This window comes from Tasmannia lanceolata, unplaced genomic scaffold (assembly GCF_043159265.1).
Source record: "Tasmannia lanceolata isolate RefF3 unplaced genomic scaffold, GAP_Taslan_0.1 ptg000016l, whole genome shotgun sequence".
Classification (NCBI taxonomy): Eukaryota; Viridiplantae; Streptophyta; class Magnoliopsida; order Canellales; family Winteraceae; genus Tasmannia; species Tasmannia lanceolata.
Genome location: NW_027518693.1, coordinates 5131509 through 5148528, shown reverse-complemented (window position 1 = coordinate 5148528; position 17020 = coordinate 5131509). Strand labels below are relative to the sequence as shown.

Sequence of the window (17020 nt, the reverse complement as noted above, 5' to 3'; positions counted from 1 at the left end):
CATTGTTTTTTTTTTTACACATATTCCTTTAACTCTCTGGTGAATTTCTCCAGAGTTTATCCTTTAAATCTTTTGCGGGAAATCGAGACTCGAGTGTGGCTCCTGGCTGTGGAATCAGAGGCTCAAGTAAAAACTGAAGGAGACGTGACTTTACCCAATTATAGCTCAAATCATGTTGGAGTAAATATCACCAGCATTATTGAACAGACTGCAACTACCATTACGAGAATGGATAATCATTTAATTTCAATGAGGGCTAGAGCGACGGAGAAAAATGATACGAGGGAAAATAACCAGACACATCCCCGTCACCTGCAAGTCCTTGATGCTAGTTCTTCATCCACCGCTGGGAGTAGTGCGAAGACAAAGCGGAGAGCCAAAAGCTATCTGTCATCAAGACGGTCCTTAATGGATGCTGCTGACAAAACTAGTGACCCTGATGATAGTTCCAATTCTCCTTGCAGTTCCGCGCACAGCGTTGAACAATTTAAAAGCTTGCAGTTGCAAGAGGAAAATGTGAGAATAGAGGCATCTGTTTCCGGATGGGAGGAAAGAGTCGGCCCCGCAGAATTGGAAAGGGCTGTCCTTTCTCTATTGGAGTTTGGACAAGTAACAGCTGCAAAACAGCTCCATCATAAGTTATCCCCAGCCCACATGCCATTTGAATTTTCTCTTGTGGATGTTGCTTTAAAGATTGCTTCTATTTCATCTTCTAGTAGCAGTGAAGTATCTGCATCCTTGCTTGATCCAGAAATCCTCTCGGTTTTGCAGTCATACGATATACCAAGCGACAACCACTTGACTGACCCATTACAGGTACTTGACTGACACTTTATAGGTTTTGATCCAACTCTCTTTAGGGGCCGTTTGGATATGCGGATTTTAGAATCTTGGATTTCCTCAAAATCCTGGAAGGGAGATGAGAGAAGGAGACTGTCCGTCGTTTTCTGATTTCTTGCCTTTCTTTACGTCAAGCGAGAGAGTAGGAGATCATCCCATATTTCCAGGTTTTTGAAATCTCAGGATGGGAGAGAGATTTCTAAAACTTGGATTTCTCACTTAACATCCAGGACAATGGATTGTAGAATCCCAAATTTTACACCACTTTCAAACTAAAACAGCCCCCTAGTGTTCTTTGCAAAGGAGCTGCTTCATGTTGAACTAGTTTAGGTTGAGATTTAAAAAAATGACACATGTCTTTTCTATTTTCGGTTGAGATTAAAAGAAATGACATGTCCTTTGTCCATGTTAAGTGTTGTTTATAATCCTTTCAGTCAAGTAGCCTCCCCTTTCTTTTTTCTTTCTTTTTTGATTGATCCATGGAAATGGGTCGGAACTTTCTTAATCATTTATATGTAAGTGGAGCATCCTTACATCCTACTTCCATGATTATAGGTCCTCGAGATTTTTGCGTCTAAGTGTACTGAGGGTTGTGGACACGGATTGTGTAAGAGAATCATAGTAGTCGTGAAAGCTGCAAATGTGTTGGGTCTTTCATTTTCTGAGGCATATGCAAAACGGCCTATTGAACTGCTACAGCTGCTTTCTCTTAAAGCTCAAGATTCACTCGAGGAAGCCAAACTCCTAGTGCAGACCCATTTCATGCCTCCAGCTAGTATTGCACAAATTCTTGCGGAGTCCTTTCTCAAGGTAAACTTTGGTCCTTCTGTCTTCTTTTCTAGCATAATGTTGCTCATTTCATTCTCGAACATTTTCTATAATGTACCTTTTTTTTCCGGCCAGGGTCTATTGGCTGCACATCGTGGAGGATATATGGATTCTCAGAAGGAGGAAGGGCCTGCTCCTCTTTTATGGAGGTTTTCTGATTTCTTGAAGTGGGCGGAACTTTGTCCTTTGGAACCAGAAATTGGACATGCACTGATGCAATTAGTTATTAGAGGGCAAGAAATACCACATGCATGTGAGGTATTGGTTTCTTCTCTTGGGCTCTAAACATGCATAAAACAGTGTCTGATTTATCCAATTTCATGCCCAATACGAAAATTACTCAAGAATCTAAATGGACTTGCCAGCACTTACTTCGTAGAATTAGACTAAGAATTCATGGTGATCATATTCATAACATCCTATATTGTCATCATGAAATGAAAAATGAGTCGATACGCATTTATTTTTTGTAGATAACTTATCTCCTGATAAAATTTTGCCACGCAAGGCACGCTAGAGAAAATCAATGGCTTTGGGGAAACCAAAATTATTCCAAATGTTGGGAGGATTGCTTTCGAAGGGCCACCTGATATACTGTAGAAAGATACCACTCTTATCTGGCTTCCAGATAACTTTGTTATCTGAATATAATTGCAGTTAAGACTTTTGGTTAATTCAAGGAATTCATTGGAAGCTCCTAGAGACACCCTCAAGCAGTATTGGGTTAATAACCAAGTTTTTACTGAGTCTATTTGTATACTTTGCAACTGCCCGAGGATTAACAGTCTTTGACAAAAGATTTGGGAGTCGATCAGCTAGAATCAGGTTGTCACACACCATCTGCCTGACCAAAATAATATGTTTTTCTCCATTACGAGTGCTATTAAGGTATTCCTTTTCAATATAGAATTACTTCTTCCACAATTTCCAAATGTGGGATCCATTGGGCTCCCATATACATATGCACAAATTCCTTTAACATCCTGCATGGCTATTTGTTTTATACTTTTATTCATTTATTTATTTATTTTTGAATGATAAATGGCTATTTGTTTTTATGAGGGGTCAATTCGAGAATTCCAGGTGCCCCCTATGCCTTTGGGATGGAAGGTTTTGGTTTGCATAGTATTTTTATTGCAATTGCTCCATATCAAACCAATCAGGTTACACTATATTACATTTCCCAGGCCTATGTCCCCTAGAAATCAAGATTGATCTGTCTGTAGTTGCTGATTCTGATTCGTGACTTGCTGATAAAAGTCAGTGCAAACAATCAGGTTTAGTTCTGTTTTCTTTTATTAGTATCATTACTATTATTACCATTCAAATAAAAATATATATCATTACTCTTAAGTTTTTTCCATAGATGTTTCTCCAGAAATAAATTAAGAGTGCAAACTTCTCAAAGATCATAATTTCAAGTCTTAAATTTCCAGGTGATTTGCATGTTGAGTTTGCTTAACATTGTAGTCAAGCATGACATCAACCATAATGTAACCATAACACTTCCCTTCAGCATGATAAGTATCCCTACCAACTAAACTGATATTGGAGATGGTATTTTACATTTTTTACCTTAAGGAATTAATTTAGCATAGGTCCAACCAATGTTGTAAACACAATCATACGTATATCAGTAGTTGCACTTCTTCTAATTGGAACAACAAAAACAACAAACACCCACCCTCTCTCTAACACTTTGGGTCTGAGTATCTTATTTCTTCATTACGTTTGCACTCTCTCGGTCCTACTATTTTTGTTTACAGTCCTGCTTTCTAACAGTTTTGGGAGATAGTTAACTCAGCACCATTCCCTATCTTACAACAAGTTGAAATGATATTTCAGGTTGAGCTCCTAATTCTGTCGCACCACTTCTACATGTCTTCTGACTGCCTTGATGGAGTTGATGTTCTTGTAAGCTTTGCAGCTAACAGGGTAGAATCCTATGTTTCAGAAGGGGATTTTTCTTGTTTAGCTCGCCTGGTAACCGGAGTGAGCAACTTCCATGCGCTGAATTTCATTCTTGGCATTCTTATAGAAAATGGCCAACTGGAGCTTCTGCTTCATAAGTATTCAGCGGCAGACACAACTACAGGTACTGGTGAGACGGTCAGAGGATTTCGAATGGCTGTTCTTACATCACTGAAGCATTTTAATCCCCACGATCTCGATGCATTTGCTATGGTTTGTTTTTATTCTCCCTTTTTGTCCTCCTCATTTTCATACTTTTTTGTGCTTAAAGATATATAGGTGCTGTTTGGTTTGGGAATGAGAGAGATTATGGGTCCCCCTTCATCTGCCTTTTGGTTGAACTGGGGAAGCGAGAAATAGGGATCCCACTCACGTATTTCCCTTCATAAACAACCCAACTCAACTCAACGCAACTAAGCCTTTGTCCCAAACTAGTTGGGGTCGGCTTGTGATGATTGCACTAGATCCTGGTCACAGGGTGAACAGATCTGTGGTGAACGGAATCCGTATTCCCGTTTTTTATCTTCAAAACCAACAGTCCGTTAGGATCAATACCTGCCCCTCCTCTATAATCCGACCTGCGCAACTGCCGGAGACTCTTGACAGGCTTTTGTGGCCCCCACTGTATTTTAAGCCGATGGAGTAGATAACTTATCTACACGATCGTGTAGGAACACTTTTCTCATATATATATATATATATATAGAGAAAACGGTTCCTACACATATGTGTAGATAAGTTATCTACACACTAGCTTAAAATACAGTGGGGGCCACATTATTTGGGTGATCTAAACCATTCATTTTTAAGGCCCTCACATAGATAGGGTGTCCATAAAAAATCAGATCCGTAGGATCATCCTAACCATTCGAACTGTGGAGGCAAAAAATGGACTAAATTGTGAAGGTTTAAAGACATCCATTTTACCTCCACAAATCGTAGGGTTGGGATGATCCTATGGATCTGATATTTTGTAGACACCCTATCTATGTGAGGGCCTTTAAAATGGATGGCTTGGATCACCCAAACAATGTGGGTCCCCACTGTATTTTAAGCTAGTGTGTAGAGAACTCTCTACACATATGTGTAGGAACCGTTTTCTCATATATATATATATATATATATATATATATATATATATATATATATATATATATATATATATATATATACTCGAGTGCTGGAAAAGAAGGGGGGGGGGGTGGGGGGAGGGGGGTGATCCTAAGCATTCATTTGACATGCCTCATCATGGATGGGGGGGTGTACAAAAAATCAGCTCCATTGGACCATCTTAGGGTGTCCATTTGTGGGGACAAAAATGGACAAATACTGTTTGTCCACAAATCTGCCCATTTTTGGCTCCACAAATGGACACCCTATGGTGATCTAATGGAGTTGATTTTTGGTGGACACCCTATCCATGAAAGGGCCCATCAAATGAATGCTTTGGATCCCCCCCGCAACCCCAAATGTGGCCTACTCCTGTGTCTGCACTCGAGCTTATCTGCGCTCGAGCACTGGAACCTTCTCTCTCTCTCTCTCTCTCTCTCTCTCTCTCTCTCTCTCTCTCTCTCTCTATATATATATATATATATATATATATATATATATATATATATATATATATATATATATATATATATATGTATGAGGAAAGTGTCTCTAGTCGATCGACTAGAGAACCTTCTCTAGTCCGCCGACCAAAGAATCAGTGGGCCATGTCGTTTGGATGATCCAAATCATTCATTTGATGGCCCCTGACATAGATAGGGTGTGCCCAAAAAATCATCTCCATAGGATCATCCTAACCCTTAGATTTGTGGATGTTAAAATGGACGCATATAAACCCTATAGATAGGGTGTTCCCAAAAACACAGTGGCCCCACGTTGTTTGGATGATCCAAGTCATTTATTTGATGGGCCCTGACATAGATAGGGTGTACCCAAAGAATCATCTCCATAGGATCATTCTAACGCTTCGATTTGTAGGGGTTAAAATGGACGCGTATAAACCTCCACAAATCTGTCCATTTTTAAACCCACAAATCCAAGGGTTAAGGTGATCCTATGCAGCTGATTTTTTGGACACACCCTATCTATGTCAGGGCCCATCAAATGAATGCTTTGGATCATCCAAACAACGTGGTCCCACTGTGTTTTTGGTCGGTGGACTAGCGAAGGTTCTCTAGTCGACCGACTAGAGACACACACACACACACAGATATATATGTGTGTATATATATATATATATATATATATATATATATATATATCAGGTGAAAGCAGAGATGGAACGATTGAAGGAAGAATCTGGCTTATCCTATTATCTTTATGCCAACTGTATGGAAATCAATCATCACATTATGTTTACACCACACCATTCGAAAGACGAACATCAAGATCAATTTCAGGGACTACAACATTTTTAGATTGGCAGGATGAAGTAGAAAGCGTAATTGTAGAAGGTTCCCCCATCCAATAGATAAGGGATCTTGCCCTATAACCTAGTGAATAGGGAAGAACAGATCAAATATGTCTAGTTAAAAGCCTTTCTTTGGTGAACGATCAGTATAGTAGATTTTTATTGTTAGAGACATTTGAAAGATAAATTATATAAATTTTATTTTTTCCCCTTTTACATGTTTATGGTAATCAGAACCATATATGACATGATGTTTCTACTTGCTATGCAAATAAAAACTTTATCTTTCTTTTTCCTTTTGGCAGGTCTATAATCATTTTGATATGAAGCACGAAACAGCATCTCTACTAGAATCACAAGCCTTGCAGTCCAGGCAACAGTGGCTCGTCCGCTACGACATAGAGCAGAATGAGGATCTCCTAGAATCCATGCTTTACTTCATCAAGGCTGCAGAAGTGCACTCCACAATTGACGCAGGCAACAAGACCCGACGTGCATGTGCCCAAGCATCCCTCCTCTCCCTCCAAATCCGAATGCCCGACTTCGACTGGCTCAACCTCTCCGAAACAAATGCACGCCGTGCCCTAGTCGAGCAGTCTCGCTTCCAAGAGGCACTTATAATGGCCGAGGCCTATGGTCTCAACCAGCCAAGTGAGTGGGCTCTTGTGCTTTGGAACCAGATGCTCAAGCCAGAGCTTACCGAGCAATTCGTGGCCGAGTTTGTTGCTGTGCTTCCTCTACAGCCAACGATGCTTGCTGAGTTGGCAAGGTTTTATAGGGCTGAGGTGGCAGCGAGGGGAGACCAGTCGCACTTCTCTGTATGGCTCTCTCCTGGGGGTTTGCCTGCAGAATGGGCGAAGCACTTAGGGAGGTCATTCAGAAGTCTACTGAAGAGAACAAGGGATTTGAGGGTGAGAGTGCAGTTGGCAACAGTTGCGACGGGTTTTGGGGATGTGATTGATGCCTGTATGAGGGCCTTGGACAGGGTGCCGGACACTGCGGGGCCACTCGTGTTACGGAAGGGGCACGGGGGTGCATACCTTCCGCTCATGTGAAACTCGGATGATGAACTTTATTTTTCCAAGAGATGTTTTTTTGAGTTGAAGAAGAGCGCGGCCACTTGCTCACACTGGAGCTTCATGTAAATATTGTGTGGATGCTGTAAATTGGCTTTGAGAGCTTTCGGAATTTTGGAGGAGCTTTCATCATAAGTTGAAGAAACAGAGGAGGCACAATTCTATTAAATTTTTTCTGATAATGTCTGGTTATTTTAGTTTGCAGGTTGGGGTTGTATTCTGATTTAGCATCAGTCTCTTTGTATGCTTATTTTGTCTGTTATAGTGTTTGTACAGCACAGTTTTGTTTGATGATATATAGAAAAAAGAAAAATTTTGTCATATATATTTACAAAAGATGCTCATGAAAAGGAAGCATCTTCATGATCACTTCCAAGTAGGAAAATAAGACTCGGATGTGTTCTTCTAGTTCTTCTCTTGCAATGGTTGTATATGTTTGTAATCTTCCTTTATAGAAGAAAATCAGCCCATTTTGCTAAGGTTTTGTTTTACAATTCTTTATGCGGTTGGAAAACTAACGAGTGTAGTTCTAAGCTCCCTTTGGCTTAGGTCATATCTAGGGGTGCAACTCGGGTCGGGTTGAGCCTGGGCAATCTGACCTGAGTGAGGCCCGACATTGTTTATCAATTTTTTGTTTTGTAAAGTTAAAAACTTGGGCTGATTTGTGCTATAAGTAGTATATATATGCATGTAGGTGCTTGTCAAATTTGATAGAAATATGGAGACTAGAAATTGCTTAATCTTCATCCGTTTAATTTTCCTCATCGAACTTCTGTTTCAAAACTTGCTACATAAAAGTATCTTAGGCTTTTCCTTATAATGTGATTTGACATAAAGTTGCCCACTTTTTACGTCAAATCAGGTTATAGGGGGGTGTGAACGTAACGCAAGGGGGTGAAAATATCATCTCCCTTTCTTCAGTAGCATATAGATTGTTCCCAACTTCCCAATAAATGTAGGTTTGCCAATGGTATGTTCGTTTTGGATCCCTTAACAATCGAATCCTCTTTCGAGTGCTTTTAGGTCATGATCTTGCTTCTTTTTTGTTTTTAAATATTGAGGAATGCTAGATTGACAGGCGCCCTTGCAAAAAATGGGCAAAGGTCGCCCCCATTGGTCAAATTCCATTAAAGACAGTTGTATGGAATTTGACCCATGGCGGTGCCCTTTGCCACTTGTTTTTTGGTCTAGAAACCAATTTCTTAAAGGGAAATGATATCAGCACAACCATGTTTTGATTTTTTCACTCAACTCATCTTGTCTTTTTTATTTTTAAAAAGCTGCAATGGTACTTATTACAGTTCCCAAAAAGCTCGAAAAGACAAGCTGGGTTTGTGCGATTATTAAAACATTGTTGTGCTCAGATCATTTCCCTTTCTTAAATTTTCTCCACTTGAAGGTCTCTTCTGAGCTCAGCATTAAAAGAAAGTTTAGATGAAGATGAGAAAGATCCTCATAAGTTCATTGAAATGTATCGGAAATGATGTCATTCTTAAGAAGTGAGAAACAAAAGGGAGTGATAATGCTGAAAAGGGCGGTGGAATATCATATTCAAATCACAGAAACCCATATTATTTCTTAAGTTTTCTCTACATTAAAAGTCTCTCTAAGCTTAGCATTAAAAAATCATTAATATGAAGATGAGAAAGATCCACATACGTTCATAGAAATGCATTCTCCAACCAAACTTAAGCTTATCTAACTGAACTAATTTATAAATAATCATCCAATCAACAAGCCTTCCGTATAATATAAATCAAATTCTCATTAAGAAAGAGACGCAACATCTTTGAATTTTGTTTTAGAGCACATGCAAGTAAAGAAATGAAGAAAATGTAGGAAACTTAGGTATAAAATCGGTGAAAATGAAAGAAACAAAGTTTTACGTAGAGAATGGGTGAAGTCAATTGAGTAACCCCTTCAAACTCTTTGAATTAACCGGCTACCTTTTGAGCAGCAGTGACAGAAAGTCAGACAGTTCCCATGCAAGAGACCATTGCAAGTGTTAAGACTGTCACTAAACAAATCACTCAAAGTCTTCTCTACTATTTACAAGTAAACGGCACAATTTCTAGTGTTAATTTTCATTAAGGCTCTGTTTGATTAGACGTAAAAGGGGTAAAACAAATTCTACATTCACTTTTAAACTTAAGAGTGAGTGCAAAATTTTTTTTATGCCCATTTTAGCTCGAAAGAAACATAGCCTAAACAAATCCCTCGTAGTCTTATCTTGCATTAGCAAGAAAACGGCACAAATCTCTTTCACATTGTTCACTACCATTTACAAGAAAGCAATCACTATTCATATGAATAATGCGTGCTTATATGACTAAATGTACATGAGATTAAATTAGAGGTGGAGCTTAAAAATATAAGGTATTTCATAGATATAAAGAAGGCTGCATCTATAAAGTAAATAATAGCTACAGAGAAATTTACTTGTATAAGATATTTAATAGCTGTACCTGTAAAGAAATTTACGTTTATAAAGTATTTTATAAAGAAACTTCACACATTCATAAGTTTAAATTAATTAACCTTGGGTGCGACCCAAGTTTCCCCATATACATATAATTATGGCTATAATAAGTAAAGCTCTATAGTAATTCTAGTAATTAATACTCTCAACATTATATAAAATACGGACACTGGCAATATTAATTAGACACCTAACTTTATATATAATAATAGATGCATAACAGCCATAGGAGGGGGTGCGACAATACATGTGAGAGCAAAAAAAATGTGAAGCAAAAATGACATGTGTAAAATTTCTCGCTCAAAAAATGGAAAAAAAATATCAAGATAAAATGAGAATGACAAAAATAACAAATGTTGGGTAAAAATAATGGGTTTAAAATGATTTCGTCTTTAGTAAATTTGATTAAAAAATTTATTTATATACATCTAAAATTCTAAAATACTAGTCAATACGTGTCCATTTCAAAAATCTAAAATAATGACCAATAATTCATTTATTCCTCATTTTTCTAATAATAACAAAGGGGAAATGATAAATGCGCCCTTCTACATCATTTGGGACACCCAACAGTAGAGTATCAATGACTGCAGACGACTGATGTATTTCACGTCAAAAGGATTCAACGGATTTGATTGCCACGTACATCGCAGAAGGCATTTCGTAGATGGTCTGTCGCATGTCAGACCAGCCACCTGGTGAATATATGATGACAAAATCTGCGGAAAAGTGATCCCCCACCTCTGTGGAAAACTGATCCCCTGTGGCTGGTCTGACATGCGACAAACCATCTGTGAAATGCCTTCTGCGATCGACGCTAGTAAATCCCTAAAAGGTATATTATATTTAAGAAAAATGCAAATAAAAGGTATATTATATTTTCAAAAACTGAAAAATAAAAAATTATAGTTTAAAATAACAAATGAATAATTTTGCTAGCATAGGGTTCTGGCTATAGATAATGGGGAACTCTTTTTGGGATATTATATCAGTTTCTTAAAAAATTGTATTTCTACATGTTTTTCGAATATGCTTCCTTCTTTCCTGGAAAAAAAAAAATCCCAAATAATTATTAAAGAAACTTGTTTTCAAAATGGTTTCTCATACAGCAGAGGTGCTATTTTTTCAAGAAAACCACTTGTTCAATGATTGAAACCATACATTTGTTACAAAAAAAGACAATTTTATACATTAATAGCCAAATTTTGGTGCATGCAACGTCCATAACTAGGTCTAACAATTTGGATCATTGAACAAGTACGCCCCACTTGTACTTTTGCCCTCTCATATTTTTCTGAAGAGAAATAAGTACGTATATCATATGAGAAAGAAAGCTTACATATTCTATATAGAAAACCTTTCAGAATTTCGGAAACATATATCCTATTTTTTCATAAACTTGTTTCATATTTCTAAGATCGTTATTTTAAGAAACCAATTTCCTATTTTCTTTTGAATTTTTATTTATTCTTCACCTTTTTAAATATATAATTCTTCAAAAAATTTTCAAGTAAAAGAATATTAGAAGAAAATTATTTTTAAATATAATAATATAATGATTTTGTTTTTTTATAATAGATATTGGGATTTGCAATTGACCACTGTTGCATGACAGAGGCATAGATTTTATAGTGTTAGCTTAACATTCATAAATTAAGAACAGCACTCTGAATTTATCAAATGATTAAATGTAAGAAGAGGAATTCTAGACTGAAGGGAGCCCTGAGCAAAAAAGAGTTGAAAGGGCTCTCCTATTGGCTACACATCACCATCATGCATGGATGAAAAGTCAAACATGATGGTGATGTGTAGCCAATAGGGGTGCCCTTTCACCTTTTTTTGCAAGGGCTCCCTTCAGTTTAGGCTTCCTCATGTAAGAAATATGAGGCATGCTAAACTCAAGGGTGCCCTTGCAAAAATGGTCTGGAAGGGCGCCCCCAGCTACAGGTCACCAAACTGCATTTAATAATCTTTGATTTGCAGCCAGCATAAATGCAGATGGTGACGTGCAGCCAATGGGGTGCCCTTTCTGCCCATATTTGGATGGGCACCCATAAGTTTAGCATTCCTCAAGAAATATAGATGGAGAAGATGATAATAATATAAATAAAACTTTCATAATGCATATATTTTATCAGATAAAGGTTTCTGAGCGATATCTTAGATAGCTTATCTGAGCAAGCTCATATAAATAGGGTAGGTAGCTATGTTGTTTGGGTTATGTTACATATTGATTCTATAGGACCTAATATAGATAGGGTGTTCTTAAGAAATCATCTACGTAGGATCATGGTAAGCGTTGATTTGTAGAGGTTTAAAATGGACGTCTGGAAAATGGGTCCATTTTGTGCTTGTACAGATCGAATGGTTATGATGATTGTATGGAGATGGTTTGTTACGAACACCCTATCTATATGAGGCTCTATGGAATGAATGGGTTGGATGAGTCAAATAACATGGGAGATGGTGTATTTATAGTGGCTTGCTGAGATAAGTTATCTGTTCTATACCTCGGAACCCTCGCCCTTATATTTTATATAGTTTGTGAATATTATCGATTTCTGCTTCTCGGCTAAAAACCAGATAATTTATTTCATGAGGTGAATCTAATACTCTTTGACTTGTAGCCATCATAAATGCACGTGCAACTAATGGGGAGTCTTTTTATTTTTGAAAAGGCGCCCTGAGCTTAGCATTCCTCTTTATTTCTTACTTAAAACTCCAAATGATCCATGGAGAAATTCAAAGCTACCAAACCTTGCCAAACCCTGACCTACATCACGGACTTCAGAACCAACCACAGGTTGCCATGTGTCTACTGCCTATGTCGATGTAAGGGAAACAGGGCCCACATTGGCCGAGCTCAACACTTTTTTAGGGTTTAGCCAGGAAATTTGGTATGTTGCCTAAGGAATTCCCACGTGTGGTGGACCCCTAAATTCCCCACGTTTTTCCCTGTGCGTTGATTGTCGGTGTGAACAGTTTTGACTATAAGAACAGATCTCAGCCGTCCGATCAAGAGTTACCATGACAATTGGAACTCCCAGTTGCCAAAGACTTGGGCTGCCCCCAATGGAGTTGCTAGTTAATTTCACGGAGAGCCATTTCACGGCTGGCTTTTGCACAAAAGAACAGCCACATGGGTTGAGTTTTTATCACATTTTGTCTTATTCATTTAATTCACATGAGGTGTCAGTGCAAAAGTGAGCCGCAAAGTGCCTTTATGCCAAATTGCCTAGCAAATCTCATGTTGGATTTACACTCGGGTTTGGATTGCAAGAAAATCATTTAATCGTCAATTGAAAGGGATATCATCATAGATTGAAGACCCTTGTACATAAAAATTAAATGGGATTTGCTAGCCTCCTTCGTAGAAGCACCTTCGTGCCCGGTCTTTTGCACGTGATGATAGCCATGTCAGTTGGATCAAACGAATAGAACAAAAGTCAACATATGCAGCTGTCATGACTTACAAAGGAAAGGTGATTCTGTGAAGGAGGGTAGCAAATCCCAAATTAAATATGTTTGGTTCAAGTTATCTTCTACTGTATAAAAAAAAGTAGGAAATTTTAGAACTAGTCTTCCTTTCCAAACGTTCCCACAAAATTCTCGGCATCCAAACAGGGCCAAGGAAATGATATTCCCACCCACTTAGTTATGTCCTTTCGTGAAGAGGAATCTATTTTTCAGCAAAATTGTAATAAAATGAATGAAAAAACTGGAGAAAAGATAAACAAAAGAGGAATGCTAAACTGAAGGATGCCCTTGCAAAACTCAGCTGCAAAGTGGCTCCCTATTGGATCCATGTCATCAAATCACATTTATATGTGCATACTGCAGAAATGAAAAAGTCGAAAATAGCTCAAACTACCAACCTAGACGCCTAGTTGCCTTAAATACTACGTTTCCCTCACTCCCAAAAATTAGTATTTAAGAGGGTATCTTCCTCATAACAATTTTTATTTAACATCTTTCAATCTCCAAAGGTTATAGGCCTTTCAGTTCAAGACCCCCTTTCCCATCTTGTAACCTAGTACTTTTTCACGTCTCTTCAACTTTCATCATATATCCCATCAAGCCTGTTCTTCATCTGATTCAGTTCCCTTCATTTTTTGGTTGGATAGATGGCCAAATGAAAACTAGACGTTTTAGATTGAACCCGTTTGAATTTCATACAGATTTTTTCAACTTTGTTTCAGAAAGAGATTAGTGCTTTTTTGTTACACTTCGATTCAATTTTAGAGAGAATTTTCAGGTTGGATTTAAGAGAAAAAGAAAAAAGCTATTTCTCAGTCTTTAAATTTAGACTGTTCTTTCTCTGTTTTTTTTTTTTTTTTTGTGGGTCTGGGTAAAGCAATCAAAATTACAGATAGTTGGTTATAACAGTTTTGAATTTCAGTTGAAGAGTTATTTTGTTGTTTTCCTGTCAAATTGTCAAAATTTGACCACTTATTGATCAAAATCTACTTGAATTTTAGAGAGTTTCCTCATTTGATTTCAGAAAAATAGGTTGGGGATTGGAATAAAGTGTTTAAAGCTATGGAAAATTATTCTAATTCTACCAAAAGAGAAGATCATATTGAATTGCCTCCGGGGTTTCGATTTCACCCAACTGATGAAGAGCTCATAACTCACTACCTTTCAATGAAGGTTTTTGATAGCAGCTTCATTGCACAAGCAATAGGAGAAGTGGATTTGAATAAGTGTGAGCCGTGGGATTTGCCATGTAAGTCTTTCATAGCTTTGTTTTTCATTTCCTCTATTGGTTTATTGAATCCTAGTCCTCATTTGTGTTCTCTGGTTATGAAGGGAGGGCAAAAATGGGAGAAAAAGAGTGGTATTTTTTCTGTGTAAGAGATAGGAAATACCCAACTGGTTTGAGAACAAATAGGGCTACTGAGGCTGGGTATTGGAAAGCCACTGGCAAAGACAAGGAGATTCACAGAGGAAAAACATTGGTTGGGATGAAGAAAACACTGGTTTTCTACAAAGGGAGAGCTCCTAAAGGAGAAAAATCCAATTGGGTTATGCATGAATATCGACTTGAGGGAAAAGTTTCTCTCTATAATCTCCCTAAAACAGCAAAGGTAAAATTGCCCCCCTGTTTTTTCTTTTTTTTTTGCTTTTTGATGATGAAACTTAGTTTGGTGTTTATTTCATTGATGGGTTTTAATTTGTCATTTCTTTTTGTCAGAATGACTGGGTGATATGTAGGGTCTTTCAAAAGAATTCAGGTGGGAAAAAAACCCATATTTCAGGGCTGGTGAGAATGAGCTCTTCAGATCATGAATCGGGTTCTTCTCATATGCCTCCATTGATGGATCCAACATTCTTTCCCACTTGTTCTAACCCATATGATATCTCAAATGCTTCAATGCTTTTCTCCAAAATATCTCTTCCAAGCGCTTTGTACTCCATTCAAGGAGCTCCAAATCTAGGGAGTTTGCAGTACGAAAGTTCGGTTTCGATGCAAGACCAAACCATCTTGAGGGCTTTCTTTGAAAGTCGCGGATCAAACATGAAAGTGAACTGTAAATCAGAAAGGGAGATAGTTAGTATTTCACAAGAAACGGGTCTGAGTAATGATATGAACACTGAAATCTCATCAGTTCTTACAAATCATGAGATGGGTAGGTGGTGTTTTGATGATCAAGAGAACCCATCAGGTTTATCTGGTCCATTAGACCTTGATTGTCTCTGGAATTACTGAAAGAAAAACAAGGAAAAAGAGAGAAAAGAATTGCAGCTTCAGTTACTATTAGTGTCTATAATTTGTTGGCCTGTGTATAAATTTTCATTACCCATATAACAGGACAGAAAAAGAAGACAGATAATCTTCATGTATAAGAAGAAATTAGACTTTCCCTTTTGCATTTTCCTGAGTTTTTAATCATGTATCTACCATTGTACTTTTATTCAAAATTCTAATGGCTTTTGAGATTCATTTGGTGCCTGACTGATCTCAGTGGCACTTTTCTATGATTATTATTTGCCTTATTCAATTCTGCTGATTTTATTCCATACATACACTTGCTCACACCTAACTCATGAATTTCCACTCATGTCTTTTTATAATATATGTTGTGGGTCCTTGATAAATCAGCTAGAGATTCACTTCACAGCTCTCCCTTGATTCTCTTTGCTTCTCTGTCCAATTATTTTTATGAATTTGTTGATGTAGTGGGGACGTAATCCGTTGCACAGGATAAATGATCTGATGTATTGTTTATTGTTCCATGTCTTATTCTCTTTTGTCTCTTGTATCACATAATAATAAATTGGGATCAGCAAAATTCCCTAGCAAATCTCTAATAAAATATAAGTATAAATTCATGTCTATCTTTCTTCTTCTACTTTCTTAGATATGGTTTAAGTGAAATTAGAAAGAAAAAAAAAACCATATATGATAGGGGTGTATGTATTTAAAACTGTGGTATTTTGGGGGAGGGTCATGTTCTACTGGTTGCGACTGAACACACTGAAAATTTTCGTAACGGGTATGATCTCGGTTGGCTTATCGGTTCGAAAAGGCCATGATAACTAATAGTTTGTGTATCTAAAAATGGTAAATCTAGAATGAAACCTGTGAGCCAAATTAGGGTGCAACTTGGGTCGGGTCGGGTCGGGTCGGGTCGGGTCGGGTCGGGTTAAGGTTTTGCCAAAAATGAATTGATGTCAGCCCAAACCTGATCTAATTTTATATTAAAAGCTAAACTCAAATTAATGTTAATGTTAAACTGTTATGCCCATGATGAACAGGGCCTAAATTTTCCAAGAAATGGGGTGGAACCTCTGCCTGGAGGACTAGAAAAATCTCTCTCCGTGATTTATTCTAAGCCATTCGATGTTTCAATCACCAAAAATCATTATGGTTCGCTATATAGCAAGATCTGCAATTAAAAAAAACAGTGCAAAATATAAACATTTAACGTTTAAGATTTAGCGGGCAAAAAATGACACGTAAAACATTGTTAGAATGGTTGATTTATAGCCTAGCTAAGATAAGCCGCTCCATGTCAGTAGTTCATATCAATCACTGTACCCCACATACATGACATATGCACATACACAGGATGCTAAATTGAAGAGTGCCCTTGCAAAAACAAAAAAAAACGACTGGGTTTTTGCAGGGGAGCCCTTCAGTTTAGCATTCTTTATATAATGATGAAATGAAAGGCGCCTATGCAAAAACCAAGTACAACTAGGGGTGCAACTCGGGTCGGGTTGAGGCCAACCTGACCCGAGTTCCAACCCGACAAGGTTCAATCCGACCCGACCCGAGGAACCCTTTTTGCCAACCCGAACCCGACCCAACCCGAGATTTTAGTCGGTTTGACTCGGGTCGGGTTGCCCAAGCACTCAACCCGAACCCGACCCGAACTTAACCCAACCTGACATTTTTCA

The 17020-nt window shown here is 37.8% G+C and overlaps 2 protein-coding genes across 3 annotated transcripts in view; both read left to right on the top strand.

Moving 5' to 3' along the window:
• LOC143848009 (spatacsin carboxy-terminus protein) overlaps positions 1-7454 on the top strand; it is a 61634-nt gene extending 54180 nt beyond the window's left edge. Inside the window, exons 22-26 of one of the 2 annotated variants that reach the window (XM_077356782.1) lie at positions 54-816; positions 1396-1650; positions 1744-1926; positions 3514-3852; positions 6367-7454. In XM_077356782.1, the coding sequence (XP_077212897.1) occupies positions 54-816; positions 1396-1650; positions 1744-1926; positions 3514-3852; positions 6367-7116 (2290 nt within the window). In that variant the 3' untranslated portion in view covers positions 7117-7454. The remainder of the gene's footprint in view (positions 1-53; positions 817-1395; positions 1651-1743; positions 1927-3513; positions 3853-6366) is intronic. The other variant, XM_077356783.1, reaches the window with a different exon arrangement.
• Positions 7455-13533: 6079 nt separating this feature from the next.
• Positions 13534-15601, top strand: LOC143848808 (NAC domain-containing protein 100-like). Its single transcript, XM_077357872.1, has 3 exons — positions 13534-14342; positions 14426-14703; positions 14811-15601. The coding sequence occupies exons 1-3, from the start codon at positions 14156-14158 to the stop codon at positions 15324-15326; spliced, it is 981 nt and encodes a 326-aa protein (XP_077213987.1). The 5' UTR covers positions 13534-14155; the 3' UTR covers positions 15327-15601.
• Positions 15602-17020: the final 1419 nt, after the last annotated feature.